The 20,342-nt window shown below is 36.9% G+C and overlaps 1 protein-coding gene across 2 annotated transcripts; it reads right to left on the bottom strand.

The window, feature by feature from the left end:
* Positions 1-8: 8 nt before the first annotated feature.
* Positions 9-18,930, bottom strand: hsd17b4 (hydroxysteroid (17-beta) dehydrogenase 4). 2 transcript variants are annotated; one of them, XM_058389962.1, is made up of 24 exons: positions 18,791-18,930; positions 15,307-15,360; positions 15,111-15,218; positions 14,842-14,901; positions 13,127-13,148; positions 12,949-12,995; positions 10,393-10,477; positions 10,120-10,307; positions 8,345-8,436; positions 8,206-8,230; positions 8,000-8,128; positions 3,864-3,970; positions 3,378-3,614; positions 3,097-3,148; positions 2,950-3,021; positions 2,696-2,799; positions 2,535-2,600; positions 2,319-2,388; positions 2,085-2,191; positions 1,792-1,878; positions 1,620-1,709; positions 1,353-1,491; positions 882-1,009; positions 9-753 (listed from the first exon to the last, which is right to left on the bottom strand). In XM_058389962.1, exons 1-24 carry the CDS (start codon positions 18,846-18,848, stop codon positions 664-666), a joined length of 2,217 nt encoding a protein of 738 aa, XP_058245945.1. In that variant the 5' UTR covers positions 18,849-18,930; the 3' UTR covers positions 9-663. The 2 variants fall into 2 exon arrangements, with proteins under 2 accessions (XP_058245945.1, XP_058245944.1); XM_058389961.1 differs by having other exon boundaries at positions 18,764-18,863.
* Between the last annotated feature and the right edge of the window lie 1,412 nt (positions 18,931-20,342).

Below are 20,342 nucleotides of genomic sequence, written 5' to 3'. Positions count from 1 at the left end.
CTCCAGAATATACACAAAGGTGAGATTTATTACAAATTATCAACACATTAAACAGGCACAGTGATCTGAGTTGACAAAAAGAAATGGGTTAAATAAAAGAGCATTTTGAAAAAATTAGCAAAATAATAGACCATATTATCTATGCATTTCATTAAGCTTTCATAACTGTTAATAAAAAAAAGGTTTCCTGTTGTATTTTAATTCACAGAAATTGTTCGATTGCTAGGAAAATTATTCAAACACATCCCATCAATCACATGCAGTAGAATGCCTGTCTAATTACGCTTGTATTTCCAGAGCCAGTTGGGTTCAGTTAGCTTTCACAACTGTTAAATTTTACAAAAAACCCTTCTAGATTATTTGTACCATTTAGCTTTATTTTATTGTACACATTCTTTCAGCTTAGGTTTGGACAAACTTGACTAACTACAGAAAAGGGTTAAAGGTGTAATATGCTCAAATCTGTGGCCAACACACAGAAAAACTAGATCATGTCATTAACATGAATGCCTATTTCTTTTTACCTCCAATAGTGTTCTCTTAATGTTACTGATATGTAAATGTTAGACGTAAAATCTCAACATTCTAGAGACAGATCTTCCACCCTCAGTAAAACTGTCATGAAGTCTGCATTTGCATTTCTCTAAGGTGCTGGATAGAGTCTCACAGCTTGGCATAATCCTTCAGTATTGTCTCCAGTTTCTGGCTCAGCATGATATTCCCTCTGACTTTCAACTTGCCAGCAAAAAACGCCTACGGGGGAAACGAACAAAACAACAGTGATCTCTGAACAACAGCATCGATGTGGTGGATTACTTCTAATGTTCACACATCTGGTGAATCAACTGAAAGGTTTCATAGAAAATGAGGCATAACTGTACCGTCTGAGGGTTGATCTTTCCCAGCACCACTTCCATGAAATCCTCATCGGCCACAGTGAAGGTCACATCGGCTTTGCCACTGTATGGACCCTTATGCAGTGCACCTGGTACTGTTTTTAGATCAATGGCTGGACAGAAACACATCAGATTAACAGGGATGCGTAAATATGAATGGGAAAATGACCATTGTACGGTATCTCACAATGTGCAAGAAAAGTTGCAGCATTTGCCATGTTTGCATGGAGAAGTATTGGTACCGTTCATGGAAAAAGTAGAACAACCAAGAAGTGATGCTATTAGCTACAAAATGATATAGTTTTAAGAACGATATATTTTTCATCAATCTTACAGTTAATGGTTCGATAACGGCCCTGGAGATAATATTAAGTGCTAAGCCCCTACCTGTACGCCCCTGACGCTTGGTAAATAAACAAAAACTTAACACTTTGTCCAATTAATCTGATGTCTTACTCCACTGAGCAGCCATCTTTCCTCCTTTGGTAATTTCCCATCCAAAAATAGCATTAACTTTCTTCACGAGTTCAGCGCCCACGTCTTTAATCCGGTGTCCGATTTCAGCAAACACCAAGTCACTCTGAAGTCCACTGGTCTATGAAGTTACAATGTGATTTATAGTTATTTTTGCATAGAACACAAATATCTGTGCTCTTCTTTCAAATCACTTATTTTCCTTCAAGATATAATACTGTTAATTTTTAATAGAAAGGATGCCTGTACCTCTGCGGGAGATTTGCTGGCAACAGCATCGGGAGCTGCATGTAAATCTATATACGCTCCAGTTAACACAACAGCTCCTGTCTCCTTCACCTGTACAAATAATTTGATTTTGACAGTGGAATAACAAAAAGCATCAAATGCACTATAGTTATAAACAAAAACTTATTCTCACTTTACACTGGAAGTGAATTCTGTTGTTCTCTTTCCACATTTCTGTCTGCAGAGACTGGCCGGGCAACACCGGCTTCACAAAGCGCACCTATCCAAAAAGGAATAAATTAAAGACTGAGCAAGCAGAATTGTAGGTTCTTAAAGATAAAAGCAATGTTTCTGACAAAGTATATATGAGGAAAAACTGCAGATAATGATATGTAGGTCATTTACAAATGGAGTAATACGAGCTACATATCTGTTGGAGAAGTTTTATGAGGTTTTAAGTGGCAGCACTGTAAGAAGTTGCCTCACCTTAATAGATTTGAATCTGGAAACATCATTTCCAGCGTACTGCTTCAGGACATGACGTGCAGCAAATCCAAATGAGCACAGTCCATGCAGTATGGGAGTTTCAAATCCTAAAGTTTGGGATAACTTCTTAAGCTTTTTTGGAACTTGTTATGGACCTTTTTAGTACAAATGTTACTGTGGTCATTGATTCGGAAAATGTCCTCCTTTGAAAAGGGAAGCAATGCTGATTCTTACCTCCCATTGCTGCAAAGCTTGGGTCTATGTGAAGAGGGTTCCAATCACCACTCAACCTATACAAAGCAGCCTAAAATCCAAAAAAATAGGTTTTTATAATATCTTTAAAGGAAAAACAAAGTTACCTCACTAAATCGTACAACAATACTAATGCGTTGTTTTTATCATTCATTTAATGCCTATTGTCATACATTAATCATCACGCTTGCCCCTTACCTGATCTCTGGTGGTTTCATCAACCACAACAGCATCAGGTGATCTGTTTGGAGGTCCAACTGTGGCCTGTGAAAAACAGAGGTATAACTATTAAAATGCAAAACAGGACTAATTAAACAAGTATTGCATAATTTACAAGCTAGAGTGCAAATGTTCATTACCACAGCTTTATCTGACGTCCTCTTTCCTCCAAAACCACCAGCACCAACAATGAACAGTGAGAACTGATTGTAGCAGACCAGCTCCTGCTTGCTGTATGTGTGAACTGCAGGAATGAAAATGCTCATTTCTTTACAACTCAATAGTTTTCACTTATCATTGAAATACGGTATTGAGTAGATCTTTAATTAACTCCAAGCCTAACACTATTTTTTGTGATTATATTTTAATAATAATCTTTAAAAAAAAAATTCACCATCCAGCAGTATGACTGCACCAGACCCTTTGTCCAGGACATCTGCTATTGATGCCTTTGAGGTCAGTGTTCCTAGAAAACAGATGTTAGTTAAACCAGCTGGTTAAAACAAAACTGTTCCAAAAACCTATGGGAAAGCAGACATACCTGAAGTAGGCAAAGGTTTGTACAACTCCAAGTACTGTTCTCCATGTAGAAGCTATAAATGAAAATACAGAAATCTACTTTATTATAAGCATTCATATAAGTATTCTTCTATTTCACTCAGTGTGCCCTTAAAGGATAGAAAAAAATCAATCAAGAAAGATGCATTAACTTTTGTGAGTCTGATCAGAACCAGCAAAGGCAAAATATGATATCAGTGACAACTTTGTGCATGATTACATGTAAAGTCACAGTACTGGGAAGTATTTTATAAATTTGCTCACTCTGGTCGGGTCAAAATTGAGCCCTGGAATAGAACTGAGTCCTCCTTCTAGCATTGATGCTTGGCCTGGGATGACTCCAAATGTAGGCAGGCAGCTGAACTCCTCATGACCTTCATAGAGGAACTTGAGCTGGTCTGCCTCTCTAGTAGACATGCCCACTCCCAGGGCGTACAGGATGCAGTGCATGTTAGTATAGTTAAATGTCATCTCAGGAAGAAATTTCCCCACGGCCTTGGCCTGCAGACATACGAATATAATTACAGTTGCTTGAAAAGCTCCAAACTGATGGATTATTTAGTCCACAAAAAGGTATTTTTTTATGTTTAGCAGTGACTTGTGTCCTCTGGTCATATACACATTTACAGTATGTATAGAAAAATCAATTAATTTAAGCAATCTTTATTTTGCTTTAAATCTATAGTTTTATTTGAAGTTTATTTATTGTATTTTAAAATGTGCATTTAAAGCTACATATACAGTACTCACAGGGTTGATACCAGAGGATACTGAGGTCATGGCACTGGTTGGACTGGCTCCAATTCCTTCCTCAGCCTCCACTTTTGACAGCACATCCACCAGCAACTGCATTGACTCTTAATGGCAGAGCACAAAAAGGGAGTGAATGTTTAATTAACCAGTCCACACTCAGAAGACAAAGACAGCGATATACTCAACCCAAACACAACACAAGTGATGAGCACTACAAAGCCATGCTAATGGGCCCTCTTGCAACTCTCCCTCCTCTATGCTGTACTGCAGTACATCCTGAGGGCTGCTATGGTAAACAAACACAAACAGGAGGATGAGTCTCAATTAGCTTCTACTGTAATAAATTTGCTTATAGATCACTGCTAATGGAAATCTAATCTTAGTTAATGTAGGTGCATATGCATTTGTAGGCATGTGCAAGGGCAGACTCCATGGATGAGCTTGAACCCCTGCCCTTTTTCCCTCAGAAAAGGGGTCCTTTAAGAAATTTAGTACCATTACTTTATTCAAACCCAAACACTAACATTAACACAAAATGGTTTATTTTCTAAATTACACAAAATAGGCAAAGGAAGTGGACAGGGCTGTCCTCTTTCAACACTGCTCTTTGGTGAAAGAAGCTCTGCTCTCTTTTTAGAAAAAAGTAAAAGCAGGCATAGGTGCAGATCACTGAATCTTGCTATATGAAGACGATGTCCTTTTATATATGTCCCATCCGGAAAATCCATTCCAGCAATTTGTGAGTTTCACAATATAGTAGATTTTATGGCTACGAGACAAATTATACTAAATCACATTTCCTCCCTATTAATGTACCTTTTGACCTGTCCGGGGCAACACATCCCGCTTTCAGTTAGCTATGACAGGCTTCAAATACTTTGGGGTTTACATCAGAATAGCTTGATGACAAGAACGATTGTCTCCTAGTTGAGAATATAAAGTATGATTTTAATATATGGGAACCTCGTCTCATCTCTCTAAACAGGATGAATGTTCTCCCTCGTATACTTATTCCTGTTCCTAGTCTTGTATATGAGCTGTCTCTCTTCATAGCCCTTGAAAGTTTACCTTTTTATACAGTCATGAAAGTAAATGGTGTTTCTTAAATTTTGCTTTATACAACACTGTACAGGCGTGGAGAGAGGTCAAGAACCACCTTTGGATTTCTAAATTTGTATCTGTTTCTTCTCTTACAGCCCCCAATCCTGGTTTTCCATCACAGTTAAATAACATTGGGCTTCTGGCTTGGATGAGGAAAGAGATCAGGCTATTTTCATGTTTGTTTTCTAAAAATGTTTTCCAATCGTTTTTACAGCTGCAAGAAGAATATGGATTATCCAAGAGAGATATTTTTAAATACTTGCAGTTGTGACACTTTGTTATATTCGTTTTTGGTTATGAGGGACTGTGGTGAGAGACGAGTGAAATCTAAACACTTTTGACATTTACACTTGAGTAAATAAATATACCACAGGTCTGATTTCATTCCACTACACAACCTACCCAGAAGATCTGTTTCCCCAAAACACCTCTTTAGGAGTTCAGGAGCTTCATTTCAGATTCATAAATAGCATATATGATACTCCTGTTTGACTAAAACAGATGTTCCCAAGCAGATCCAATTTGTGCTTTAATGCAAAACAGACAAGACCATTTTTTCATGCTTTTTGTCAGTGTTAAGTTAAATTACTTTTTTATAGAAAACATTCTTCAGGTTTGGTTTCAGAGGTCTTCTGCCCTATTTTTTGTATGGGGTCAAAACACACATTTCGTTCAGACACCAAGTGCTTGTTCTTATTAACATATTTGGCAAAAAAAAGTATTTTCACTTTGTGGGCCAATCCAGATGTTGTGTTATACAATCTGCCTCTCAAGCTGCAGCCCTCCTTTTCCCTGGAAAAATGAATTACGATTTGTGACACCAAACAGAAGGTTTTTTGGGGACTGAGAGACCCACTGTGGACTTATATTAAAAAGACTCATATCGTTTTCTAATATGGATTTCTATTTACTGCTATTTAAATTTTAATTGAGGGACTACACTTCTTTATCGTTACTCATCTTTTAAAAACTTGTATGGCTGCCAACCTCAGTGAGAGATCTATTGCTTTTGTCTGTGACTGCTGGTCTGCTTTGCAATTAAATAAATAAATAAAAAGTGGATTTTTCATGATCTATGGGTAGCTCGTTGAGTACAGATGCACTCAGAATGCAGTCTCACTTAAGGCTACATTACTGTCTGAAAACATTCAGTGGATACTCTCACCAGGATACTGTAGGTTTAAACCCAAGTACTGCTGTCATAGTCATAATAAAAATGATGTTCATATTGTACGTCCTTTCAACACACACAGTGCAGTTCTACTTTATTATACAATACACAATAGTGGAAGAGTACTGATTTTAGGGCTGCACGATTATGACAAAAATCATAATTCCCTTGAAATTGTAATTGCGATTATTAATTACGATTATCACAATTTACATTTAATGCTGTTTTGAATAGCTTTATATCATTGTTTGAAGCAACTGCATGCCATATTTTATAACATATAAATATTAAATATCTTGGTGACTTCTCTATCCTATTTCTTTGTTCTTTTAGGGTGGAATCATCAGAGAGTATCTCCAAGACTGGACCTGAGCAACAGTCAATTACCATACTGATATTTATAGTGCTGAGAATTCCTTTATTAATTGACAGAACAGCCGAATGATGGAGTCTGTTCTGGTCCATTCTTCACCTAAGTCATGTCTGTATTTTAGCTTAAATACTGCATTAGTTAATAATAGAAAGTCATGATGTTCAGACTGTAATATCTTAGTGCTTTAACAGTTTATATTTTATTTAGATCTATCTTTAGGCTTATTTCATTTAAGGCTTTTGTACGTCTTATATTTGGAATAATATTCAAAAGGGTCCTATATGTCAGGGGTTTTCAGAATCAAAGACAGTGGGCCTCCTTTCTGACACAACATACATTTGTTAGCCGACTTTTATCAACTGTGTTAACATTAAATATTAAAGTTAGGCTATTATCTGGATAATAAGATTGTTGTGTTTTCTGACCGGTTTTTTATTGCTGTCACGTTCAAGGGCTGTAAGGTGTTTTAGTCACGTGGTCTGAAAGCGGTGCTGCGCAGACCGATAGGTGTAGGACATTAAAGTATCGCGAGAGCAGTTTTAGAGCATATTCCAGCGCACACACTCACGTTTTTTTTGGCTTGAGCACGTGTGCGTGCATGTGTGTGTGTGTGTGTGTGTGAGTGCACAGGGAGATGCTAGTTAAAAGTCATGTCTGTTTGGTTCTAATTCTTGATTCTTCTCAGCAACACTTTGCAAACTATCTGATGTTTCTTTAAATTAACATGATGAGATAGACATGCGCAAGTGGATAACCGGGGTGTTGATAATGTTGATAAGGCCAATTAAAAGTCTTTATTTGCCCCTCACAACGTAACATGCAATAAACACCCCTTATAAGCACGCGGAATAACGTAAGTAGATTTTTTTTGTAATCGCAGCTTTGAACGATTACGTAATCGTGGCATCTGTAATCGTAATTAGAAAATCGATTAATTGTGCAGCCCTAACTGATTTATAATCTTATTCTACGCTGTCACCCAGAGGACGACGAGTTCCTCCTGAGGATCTACATCCAGATTACTGTAAAGCTGCTTTCTGGCAATGTCTAATTGTCAAGTGTTCTGTATAAATAAAATTGAACTGAAAAGGCTTGGCCTGGTCTAGGGGTAGAGCTAATGGTCCAGCTCAGGTTGGTTTAGAAGAACTTCACTTCTCTTGAGACACTCATGTGATGCAGTAATGGCTGTCTAAACATATTTCTCTTTAGCCAATTCTGGCTGGTTACTGAAATAATAAGCCTGTTTATCACTGAATATTTCACTTTTTACATGCTTTACAAGATCACACTTAAAAATATAAAACAAAAGGAGGTATGTGTGCTCTTACTGGTTGAATACAGTTGGGTTCAATTGTGTTAATGGTGCCATTTTTAACTTGAGCTCCCGACATCTATAATGTCTGTTTTATAGGCTGGTGATTGAATAGGGCAGAAACACAGCTTGGTATCAGAACCTCATAGTTGATCGTACCCTATTTCAATATTTACCTTGAATAGTAGCTGGCTTGGTGGCATTGGTGAAGTCACAGATCTGGTCCCACTTATCCCGGACCGCCTCTGGGGTCATGCTCTGGTTTTTATGACGGACAATACGGCCCAAAGTTCTCTCCCACCTCACTGCACATCCACATACAAAATAGCCTTGAATTCATTCATTCTTATGAATTTTAAATAAAATATAGACATTCACTTACATTTGCCGATCCAGCCAGCCCCAACCTAGGAACAGTTACAAGAAACTGTTGGAATTTGCAGAACAATTACAGTATATATAAAAAAAAGGATAACCATCGGGTTATGACATCATAAAAGTGTAAAATTCAGAAATCACACCTCAAAAAGGCCTCCATTCTCCTGACACTGCTCATGGCAGAGCCATAGGACAAGAGGAGCCACGTAGTCTGCTTTCAAAGACTCCACCAGATCTGACAAGGACAAATATCATACTGTCACTAACAATTAGAGCAAGAGGAAACTCAAAATAAAATGAACTCCAACTCACAATCATGCTACTTAATATCACAAAATGCTCGAAGGTTATTAGACTGCTTATATTGCAGAATAATTTCAGTGTTTTTCCTCCCAACTACAGCCTATAAACTAATACTAAGAAAACAGCACTTAATTTTAATACTGTCTTGCTAACAGTGTTTCCCACACATGGCTGATACTCTGGCTTTGCGCCCTAGTGTAACGACGACTAAAACATCATATTTATTAATCCGTTCTGATCTATTAACATGCATTATTTCTAATTTGGCAGCAACATGAATGCAGCTATGAGTCAGGGGGTGTGCCAGACAGATTTTGGTGAAACCTAATCCTTTTCTGTTAATCTTTGGACATTAATTACCATACGAATTGGATTGCTAGCACAATCCACCCTGTGCTTTGACTGTTGACACAGAAAATCAAATGACTTATAATCCCTATATTTGCATATAATGAGCTGATTTCCATTTCTCCCACTCAGCTTTAGCCAGCATTTTTTGGTAAAACCTACACTACCCAATCATGTCATACTGTCAAGTTGCACAGATCAACACTGTGTTTGTTCCAGTGGGTGTTAAGCTACGTCCTGAATGTATGGCTAACTTTAGCTAAGATAAGATAACCTGAGGCTTGCAAATTTACAAGTTCATGTATACATAAAGTCAGCATGAAGCCTGTTGTCATTAGGTCACAAATCTGACAGCTCACAAATAAGAGCCAACTCTTTTGGCACAGAAATAGCACACGCAATTTTTTAAACAGAATTTTGACCAATGACATTCTTACAGATTCTTACGGTTTCATGAAATCTTAGATTGCCTTTTATTAAGTAAGATAACACTTTTTTTGGACAAGATTAATTAAAATGTACTTTATCAATTACAATGCAATCTCCTCTCCTACAATACTGGACTATATACAGTACATCTCCAACAAGCAGCAGAGCCTCTCTGTTACAATGCATCGTAGACATCTTGCCATTAAATATAGGTTTCTTTCAAAACATTTTAAACTATACTGCAATTAAATGCAAGTCAGCTTTCAACGTTTACCTACACAGCCAGCTTAAAATGCTGACTTGTTCATAACACATCACTAGAGCTACTGCTAGCAGAAGCAAAAGCACATTCCCAATGATTATTGCTGTTTGATCTGGACTGTGCTTTGAAATAAAACACTGTTTTCAGTTGTCTGACCTTTAGTACTATGTACTATTTAGGGATTCTACTGAGTGAACAGAATCAGCTTTTAAATGACTGCAGCAGCATGAATTAAACTTATTAAACTCTACAGGGGATAGAACATTTTGTCCAACTACAAACACAGTTCTCTTCAAACCTAAAGTACTAATGCTAGTACAGTGTTCTATTGTAGCTTTACATGCTGTATTTCTAAACATATCCTGTAGATATCGGTATCCAGCTTGTCTGGAGATTATTTATTTGTTGCAAGCTTCTAAATCAAAGCAGTGCTGACTTGGTAAATAGGCTATTACTTGGTTTAATAAGAAATCACTTTAAAAAAACTACAGGCCCATATAGTACACTCATTTTTTGTGACCTACTGCTGTAGTTGCTGTAACAATCTGTGGGGTATTATTTTGTGCATGCTCTAACCTGGTGGCATGACTGTCTGAGTGAGACGTGAGCCTGCTGTAGGTGCGATGGTGTTGCAGTGGATGTTGTACTTCTGGCCTTCAATGGCCAAAGTGTTGGCAAGGCCCAGGAGGCCCAGCTTAGCGGCACTGTAGTTTGCTTGACCAAAGTTCCCATAGATTCCAGCAGCCGATGAGGTCATGATGATTCTGTTGAGCAGATCACTGTTACAAGTTGTTCTTTTTAATAGCAAATACAGTACATCGTTATGTATAGACATGGTCATTGCATTACCTTCCAAACTTTTGGTTTTTCATGTGATTCCATGCTGCCCGGGTGACTAAGAAGGAACCCCGCAAGTGCACTTTGTGAATGAGGTCTGAAGAAAAAGAATATTGCATTTAAATAGGATCTTTAAGAGAGAGCGTGAGGACACCGAGTGCACAGAACATTATCTGCGTGTTTATTTATTGATAGAGAGTGCAAGGTGATGTGAAATGCATGATTGCTGATTTTTTTAGGCTGCGGGGTGGTGGTGGTGCTAAGACCCCACTTCCATGATGAGTTTTCTTCTAGAAACTGTGAAGGTATTTTAAGGCCAATGTTTAAAAAAATCACAGTATTTCATAAATTAACTGGGAGAAAAGTCACAATACTTTGCGATTAAAGTCTCATACTAGGATAATGGTAATGGTGTTTAAAATAAGGAACATTTAGTAAAGTTATTGTCTCTTTTGTTGAAGAAGAAATTGCAGGCAGTGGTCATCTTTAAGACTATTGATATTTACAAATCTCCATGCCATTCAGTGAAGGTGTGGGTCTGTATCAACAGCAATCGACCCTCAATGCATAATGGTATATGTACTCATATGATAAACTCAACACTTATGGTAAGTCTATATTCCATAAACACTTTGGAGTCTTTGCTACAATACTTATGACAGAGGTACATCAGTCATGCTTCAGATCTAATAATCTATAGCCTTGAAGGTGATCAAGAGTAGCTGCAATTTCTCCTTTAGTGCGAGCACACACACACACACACACACACACACACACACACACAATACCATTTCCTCCAAGTTCATGAGTTCTTTCTACTAAACAAACAAAATTTCTTACAGTTCTAATACCAGTAAAAAATCTTAACTATTTCTTAAAACCAAATTAAGTGCATCACCACCAAATCTTCCATGCCCCTCACTAAATATTCTGATGACATTTTATTATGACTTCTTGCAATCTTGATACCTGAACATTATACTGATATGTGCTTCTTCCCTTAGAGATCTACTTACAGATCTGTTTATTAATTCAGTTTTCAGCTTAAAAATCAGTCAGTGAATGTAAATGCAGCCTGTTGTCAGCAGCTCGGTAGACGGTTGCTGATACACCAAGCTCAGATTCAACATTTGTGTCATAGTATTTTCAATACAGCAAAAATGAGCATGAGCTAAATATCTGCCTTCCATTTTCAAGCATGCTCTGAAGCAAAATCTGTGCATTAAAATGCAACACTGCTAATTAAACATGAACTCTCCTGCTTGAGCATTCACTGGTGTTGTCCATTTTTCTTCTTTGGGTGGGGAATAAGATTACTGTGTCACACAAATGTCTTATTTGTTGTTTCAAAACTAGCCCAATTTGCCATAAATACCCTGGCAACACAGCGGACTCAAGGGGGTGGGACATGCTATGGGGCACTTTATTTCTGGTTCTGCTGTTAGTTATTCTGTATCACAAACATAATGAACCCTGCATTCTATACTGAGTCTCATACCTGCTGCTATGAGCTTCCCAGTCACCATGGTGATTTCGTTAACCCGGATTGATTCCGCCATGAAAGGCTGCCTCAGTGCAGAAGTGAGATTTTGCTTTTTGTGTGTGTGTGTGTGTGTGTGTGTGTGTGTACGTGTACACACACACGCGAGTGGGTGTTATTAGCTGCTAGCGTATTAGCTCATAAAAAGGAGAAGCATTTCTTTTTAGCTTCTACTGATATGAGATAAAGAGGATGCTACTTTAAATGTTTATTACACCTCAAATAACATAAGCTGTACTTTAAGCTGTTGAACATACTCCTCAATATATAGATGCATCAAAATCGGAGCTGAAACCATACATTGTATACAACTCAGCATACATTGTTGACAGGAGAAAATATAGCAAATTAGTCTCCAAGATCAGGAATGCAGAGCTAGAAGCCTAATGAGGAAGACAGGAGATGACCATGGCAAGGAAGACACCATGAGGAAGAAACATGGAAAGGTTGTTTAGTATGAGAAAATTGTGGAGAGACCTGGGATGAACACAGGACAGTCTTTCTGATTTATAGCATTAATTCTCAGGAGGTACAGTATCTAACCTTGTTTCTGAGTGATTAATACATTAACCTGATTTGTCTCCAACATCTTTGAAAATATTCCATAAATTAGATGACGTTCTGCCTTTTTCTGAAACAAGGGATTGGTTGAGCAATCATAGCAGTAGGGATATGCATCTTATCTTTGCTCTAAAGTCTCAAAGCAATTTAACTTGCAAGCAAAGTTCAGAGCCTGGTGAGTGAGGGGAAATGAAGCGTACAGGTCTCAGTGCTCCATGCTTGCAGAACTGAAGAGCACTTGTGCAAGAACACTTCCCAGCACATTTGCTTTACTGCTCCACACTTGCCAATACCAATTTATGCTACCTTGTGCTCTTTTTTAATGAGCATGCTCACAGATAATGTTCTCACGTCAGCCATCCTCATGCTCTCTTTTAGAAATACTGTTTAAATATCTTAAAAAGAACATGCATAGTAAGCATCTGGATTAAAAAAGACATTTCTTTGCTATTCTTATCAGTACATACCCCAGTCAAGGTCACTTGTTCTAGCAAAAGATCGATCACGCAGGATCCTTTAAAGTTTGAAGAAAAGAGGAAGAAATATATTACAATCCATAATTTAGGAGGCAAACATTACACATTTGGTGTATAAAAGGAAAAAATAAGCAAACATTATATTAGTTCACTCCAGTTATAAACTTACCCAGCATTATTTATCAGAATATCTGAAGGGATAAAAAAAAACAACAACATTGAAACGTTAAAACACACAGCTACAACACACAATATTGTTTGTAGGAGATTCTCATGATGTCATACATCATTAGGAGATATCGGCTTTTGAGATTTTGATAAGAAAGAATATTTTAAGATCAGTTGAATTATAAGATTTTATTAAACAGATTTCAACAGTCCAAATATTTGGTTAAATAAATTCAATTTACGGATTTGTACTAAATCAATCTTTATTCTGTGAACATTATTTAAAATGAATAATGTACATCTGTTTTAACATGATATTTTATAGATTTATTATTTTTCCACCCAGTCCCTATTATGTTCAGTACTGTTTCTTAGGCATTATAATCACCTCACTAAAGGTAGTCTGAGGGTAAATGTATTTGGCAGTAATTATTACAGTTTACAATGTTAGCACAATATTTTAAAAACAATTAGTACATTACTACTAAATTATGTGATTGCCTTTCCCAAGGACACATTAAATCATTTAATAAATAAGAGGCTGTAGAAGACAGTTGTTTCTGGGCTACTATCCAAAAATGACAGACTTTATCTTGCGAGCAGAAACGTTGCCCATGCAGGCAGCATCTTCCCAAATAGGACGCGGGAGTGTTTTAAGGCATTAGATAAATTTAAAAGGCACTGTAAAATCCCAGCCCTATGAAACTGACAGTGTTGGGACCTTACCCTGTAACACCAACAGTTTCTTAGTTCTATCGTCTCTCAGCTGTACTTCACTTTGGATAAAAGCATCAGCTAAATGCGTTGAACCAGTCGAGCCAAATGGATGTAGTAACATTCTTCATGTGAACAAGAGCAGTAGGTACAACTTAATGTTTTCATTTATTTTAACCATTTTATTTATCATGCTACTCCATGCTACTACAAATAGGGTCATAAACTATATTTATGCCACTCAAAAAAATAGATTTATTGATTATTCTGATTAAGAATCACATCATCATCCTCGATTTTAAGGATTACCCTGCTGTATGACATTTTACTCTATGCTCAGGTTGTAGAGTAGCAAGTTCCTCCACACCAGAAGTCCAAAGATAGAAGCAAGGATGTGCTAGACATAAGTCATGGAACACAGCAATTTCTATATATAATAAATCTCTATGCTATAATGTGTGAAAAATAGCTTGTTCTGCCAGTGATATTGGATATTATTGTTGCATATTTGTAGATTCAAAAGGCTGCATTCGAAATTAAGCCTCAGAAACGGTGAGTAATTATACTGCAGTGCTGACCTGCTTGTGCAGATGGTGGTGTTCTTAATAAAACCAGTTTTTTGTTTTTAAAATGGTGCCCAAACTTTTTTATTTACAAATGAATTTAACATATTGGCTTCAGTAGCTATATATGTAATGAGAAACATGTTTTGAAACTTAAACACTTAAGGACTTAATTTGATTGGATATTATTTATTAATATATTTGAATATATGGTAAAAATATAGATTTTTATGGCATTGGTGAGTCAAGACACTTGTTTTGTACTTATAATACCTTTATACCTCATACCAGCCTCACTGTAGTTATTGAATAATCTCTTTTAGAATTAATAACTAAATAATAACTTGGAGTATAACCATCTACTTTTTTATATGACTGACATAGTTCATGAGAATCTCCAGTAACATTATATGATTTTTTTTTAAAAACAAAAGTGCACCTATTCGTCCAAATGCATCCAAAGTGGTCTGGATTAATTTTTCGCCATCTTCTACTGAATCTGTAAAAATACAAATAATTATATACAAGTAAAAATATTTTCATTGGTGAAAGATTGTAAGCAAGCACTGCATTTTATCACAAAATACATGTGAAAATATTACACGATGTTGGACAATTTCCCCAACATGTCACATCAGACAGGCATTATGGTATTATTAAACCACCTTCCACAGCAAATAATGAACAACCGTAATCATGTTTACTTACCATAATTTGCCACAGCTCTGCCACCTTTAGCTTTTATCTCTTCTACTACTCTATCAGCAGCTGCTGAACTCTTTCCACCTCCCTTTATATCACCCCCAAGGTCATTCACTGCAGAACAGATAACAGAATAGATAAGTTCCTATAAAATGATCCGGCATGAATAAAATGAAATAGATTGACTCAGAAAATAACCTACCGACAACAGAGGCTCCTCTTTCTGCAAATGCTAAAGCATACTCTCTCCCAAGTCCTGGAAAGAATGTCAGATTGCATCTTATTATATTGTGATCAGTACCTGAGCTTTAACAATAACTGTTAAAGATAAATAATCATTACTGAAGGTGAATGCTTGGTTAAAAATTTTTTAGTGCAGGGTTCCTCAAAAAAAATAAAAAATAAAATAAAATAAATAAATAAATAACATTGGTTAATTTTCTTAATATTTTGGTTCCAACATATAAATTGTTACTGAAAGAAATCACATTAAGTGCAAAAGCATAATGCTGCCATTTCTCTTGGCCTTTGCTCTACACATACCAGGCTCTGTTGCAACAATTACTAAGAATAAGAATATAAAAATGCATATTTTTGAGTAAGATCCTCAGCAAAGTGTTACTCTTATTTATGCAGCACTGAACTCACTGTTCCAATAAAGTCTTTAAACTAGCAAAATAAGCATGTTACTTTAACAGTCAAAAGTACACACACAGCATTAGATTACTGCCTTCACAGAAAGCCTAAAAAATGAAATACATTCAGGTCTTTAAATAGTTGGACAGTGACAAAATGTTTTTATTTTGTCTCTGTACACGGCCACAATGCATTTGAAAGGAAGCGATCAAGATCAACACGTGTATCAAAAGATTTCAAGTAAATGTTTGGGCAATACAGCTACTCAGGGGTAACTGGACAAACTGATATCATTATAAAGATTATTTATAATACTTGGATGTACAATCCTTTGCAGTCAATGGGTACCTTCAGTTTTGTCTTCAGTAAGTGAACAGCATGCTCAGCTGGGTTGAGGTCAGGTGACTGACTCGTCCATTTATGAACATTCCAGTTCTTTGCATTAAGAAGCTCATGGGTTGCGTTTACAGTATGTTTTAAGCCATTATCCATCTGTACTCTGAAGTGCTGTCCTATCAGTTCTGCAGCATTTGATCAAAAAGTATAGCTCTATAAACTACAGATTGCTAATTCTATCAGTGTCACACTTTCAGCAAACACCAGTGAGGCAGTTCCACTGGCAGCCATACATGCCCATGCCATAACACTGCATCCATGTGCTATGCATTGGATCATGAGCCCTTCCTTTCCTTCTCCATACTCTTCTCTTCCCATCATTTTGGTACAGGTTACTTGTGGTTTCTGTCCAAAGAATCTTGTTCCAGAATTGGCCTCTGTTCTTCAGTGGTTTTCCATCTTGAAGTAAGCCCTCTGTATTTATATTCATGAAGGTGTCTCTTGATTGTAGACTTTGACAATAATACACCTACATCCTTAAGATTGTTCTTGACTTGGCCTAGATGTTGTGAAGGGCTTTTACTTCAGCAAGGAAAATCTACTTTAGTTGTCTTCTGTGGTCTTCCAGGCCTTTTAGTGTTATTGAGCCAGTGCATTCCATCTCTTTAAGAATGTCCCACATTGATATGGCCACTCCTACACTATTTGCTATCTCTCTGATAGCCTCTTTTACCTGCATCATAATCTATTTAGACTACATATTGGGAGTAGCCATAAACAACTACCAAATGCTAATTCAACACTTTGAATCAAATCCAGATGTCCTTAACTTGCCATGAAATAATGAGTGACTTAAATATTACATCTGAGTTTGTGAAAATGGAAAAACTATGGAAAATGGCTATAATTCCTAAATGGCTAATTTTAAGGTTAATGAAATGTTAAACCCCTTGAATTAAAAGCTGAAAGTCACATCTTTATTGCTTCACTTCAAATTCATTGTGGTGGAGTACAGAGGCAAAATTAAAAAAAAAAAAAGTGTCACTGTCCAAATACTTATGCACCTGACTGTATCCCTGAAAAAAGTGGCAAAATTTTATTTCATCATCATTTATTTATTCCACTATTCAATTATAGTAGCTCCTTTTTCCTTAGACGCATTAACCAAAGATGAAGGACCTCTGCTTATCCCTACTCCCCCGAATATAACTCTTGTCCATTGCCCACTGGATGATTTTAATCATCCAGCAATTGCCATTTTCTTTCTCACTACATATATTTCTCACACAGATGTTTCTTTAACAAAAATAGGCACCGAGGTCAGATGAGGAGGCCTGGTGCGCAGTCAGATTACTAATTCATCCCAAGTGTTTACTGGGGTTGAGGTCAGGGCCCTGTGAAGGCCACTCAAGTTCTTACACTCTTAGGTCTTAAAGAGCTTGCTTTGTGCACAGGGGCACTGTCATGCTAGAACATATTTGGGACATGTTTGAGGAAACAGTTTGGGGATGATCCCTTCCTGTTCCAACATGACTGTACACTAGTGCACAAAGCAAGGTCCATAAAGACATGGATGAGTGAGTTTGGTGTGGAGGAACTTGACTGATCTGCACCCGAGTGAACCTTTGGAATGAATTAGAGTGGAAACTTTGAAATTGTCCAAAATGTCTTGGTATGCTGAAACATTAAGAATCCATTTCAGTGGAACTAAGGGGCCAAGTCCAACCCCTGAATTCAATGTTTTAGAGGGGTGTGGCAAAACATTTGGTAACATAGTGTAGCTTTTCAGATGAGAGTTGTATTACAGAGAATACACAGTACTCTGTACAATGTGCATCGGCTGGGGCTAAATCTTCATGGAATCATTTCATGTCAGTTCCTGGTATGTTCTGGGGATACATCCCCTGCCCATGGAAGTACTAAAGGAGGCAATAAATGTTATTGTTTACACTGCACTAGGGTATATCACGATATTATAGAGAAATCTTGATAAACCTGTGAGAATATGAGGTCAAAATATCTTGCCATGTTTCCTGCTCTCAACCAATCAGCATTCGTTCATCAGCGTACAAATATACACCAGTGGGCAAAGGTGATCTGTGAGTAAGCAGGCACTGACTTAACTAATTGCTGAATGAAAATAAAATGAGGAAACCGATTAAACAATTAAGCATGCGACAATTAAAAACAGCTGAGAAATAAAAACATCTAGCAAGTTATTAACAGTGACATAAAGGCTATATCATCTGATTAGTCACGTGGCCTAAAATCCGTCTCATCACATAATCCCAAAATATTAAATATATAACAAATCAGCTGTAAATAAACCCAGCTCTGGGATCTGGAAAATACGCATTTATACAGAAACACAGCAGCACTGCCTACACTGTAGCAGTGTTTAATGATAAAGCCAGAAGAAGTAAACTGTACTAAAACTAGGTTGTTTTACTTTGTCCAGAGAAACGCAAGACTTTTCTAAGAACACACATCTGACATATCTAGTTAGCTAGCTGTTGCGATAACGAATTATTTTCGGATAAAGTTTTGCTTTCGGATACAGTTTAACGCATACGTGCACCGATGGCTAAGTACCTATTCTCTGGCCTATTGATAGCAATTTCTCCCCCGAGCAGCCTGCATACAAGAAGCTGTTTTAGTTAGCCACAGCAGCTTATTAATACTTATACCGTGAAAACACTGTCGTTTCAACTCACCACCTCCAGCTCCAGTAACAAGAACAACTTTTCTAGTAAATGACAGAGGCGCAGACATGACGGACACTCGGGCTTTCTGCAGAGTACACTGACAAGCGTTTACCTTGACTCTTCACCTACTTCCTGAACCGAACATCATGACACCGCGTCATCGCCTCCAACCAATCAGCGCTCTGTTCGGGATTCACGCTCAGGGTGGACCAAACGGCTCGAAATGACCTGTTAATAAACGGAGTGACCATGTATATGTGGTGCACTACTTTTAATCGTTGCTGCTGGTTGGTTAACACATTTCTGAAGAAATGTTTTAGTATAAATGTATATTATAATATTAATATTTTTGAAACATTTCCTTCTTATGCATGAAGCACAGAACTGATTGATGAGAACACACTGAGTCTTCCAACAATGCTTAATTTGACCAGTAATGATGGATCTTGATTTTTTTTAGAAACATCAAAAACATGAGAACAAAGAATGTTTGATTTCAGTCCAAAAGACTGAATTAATTCCCTATTTAAAATCAAATTGTGTATTTTCCATCTCATATATATATATATATATATATATATATATATATATATATATATATATATATATATATATATATATATATATATATATATATATATATATATGAGACAACACTGACATGTATATATATGTTGTTGTTTTTTTATTTATCGGGGTTTTGGTGATCATCACTCTCTTCTGTACACAATAATATAACCTCAAGTGACAACAACAACAACAAAAAACCCCACTAGAGATTTATATGATTGTATTTTTTAACTTACACCTTAACACTGCTTTAAAGCTATGCCTTAAAATATATTTAACAGTCATTCATGGACAAAGCAGACTACCATAAAGTTTATGTTTCACTGGTGCGACTGGCTGCTGGAGCTTACACTCCTATTGTTTATAGATAGATAGATAGATAGATAGATAGATAGATAGATAGATAGATAGATAGATAGATAGATAGATAGATAGATAGATAGATAGATGTTATGATGGGATGGCATGGGATGGCATTGGTGGTTTCCCATAAGGATAAGAGCATGTCAGTAGGTTCACTGGCTACATTAAATGTCTCTATGTGTGAATGATTGGGTGAATGTGTGGAGGGTATATAGGTTCCTGGTATAGATTTTTCGCTGACAGTGAATGGGTAAAAGGGCCAAAAGATTATATTTTGGTTAAGTTGATTTAAGGCTCATGGTTCGGTAAAGTCATATCATTAATTAGGAGCTTCAATTATGGCAATGGACGGTCCTCGGATAATAAGTGTGCGCAAACGGGTGTGCGTGTTTGTGTGTATGTGTGTGTGCGCGCGCTTGTGCCTGTGTGCGTGTGCGTGCGCGCCCGCGCGGGGCATGACAAAAACGTTTCTAAGTGAAATGTCAAACACGATTCACGATTCATTCACCGACTTAATAGAATAGCTTATAGTAATAGAGACTTTCTGGAGGCGATATGCAAGAGACTCTGTACAAAAGTGTTGCAATGTGTTGCTTTTATATTTTTTAATGAATGAAGCAGGATGCTT

Source organism: Hemibagrus wyckioides, linkage group LG05, assembly GCF_019097595.1.
Source record: "Hemibagrus wyckioides isolate EC202008001 linkage group LG05, SWU_Hwy_1.0, whole genome shotgun sequence".
Lineage (NCBI taxonomy): Eukaryota > Metazoa > Chordata > Actinopteri > Siluriformes > Bagridae > Hemibagrus > Hemibagrus wyckioides.
This window is presented reverse-complemented; position numbering and strand designations above follow the sequence as displayed.

Coding starts and splice junctions, on each gene's coding strand:
- hsd17b4 (XM_058389961.1), bottom strand. CDS start 18,848: ATGTCTGCGCCTCTGTCATTTACTAGAAAAGTTGTTCTTGTTACTGGA. Junction 1,879..2,084: donor CCAGATTCAAATCTATTAAG/GTGAGGCAACTT, acceptor CTTTTTGGATAG/GTGCGCTTTGTGAAGCCGGT. Junction 754..881: donor GAAAGATCAACCCTCAGACG/GTACAGTTATGC, acceptor TTTCCCCCGTAG/GCGTTTTTTGCTGGCAAGTT.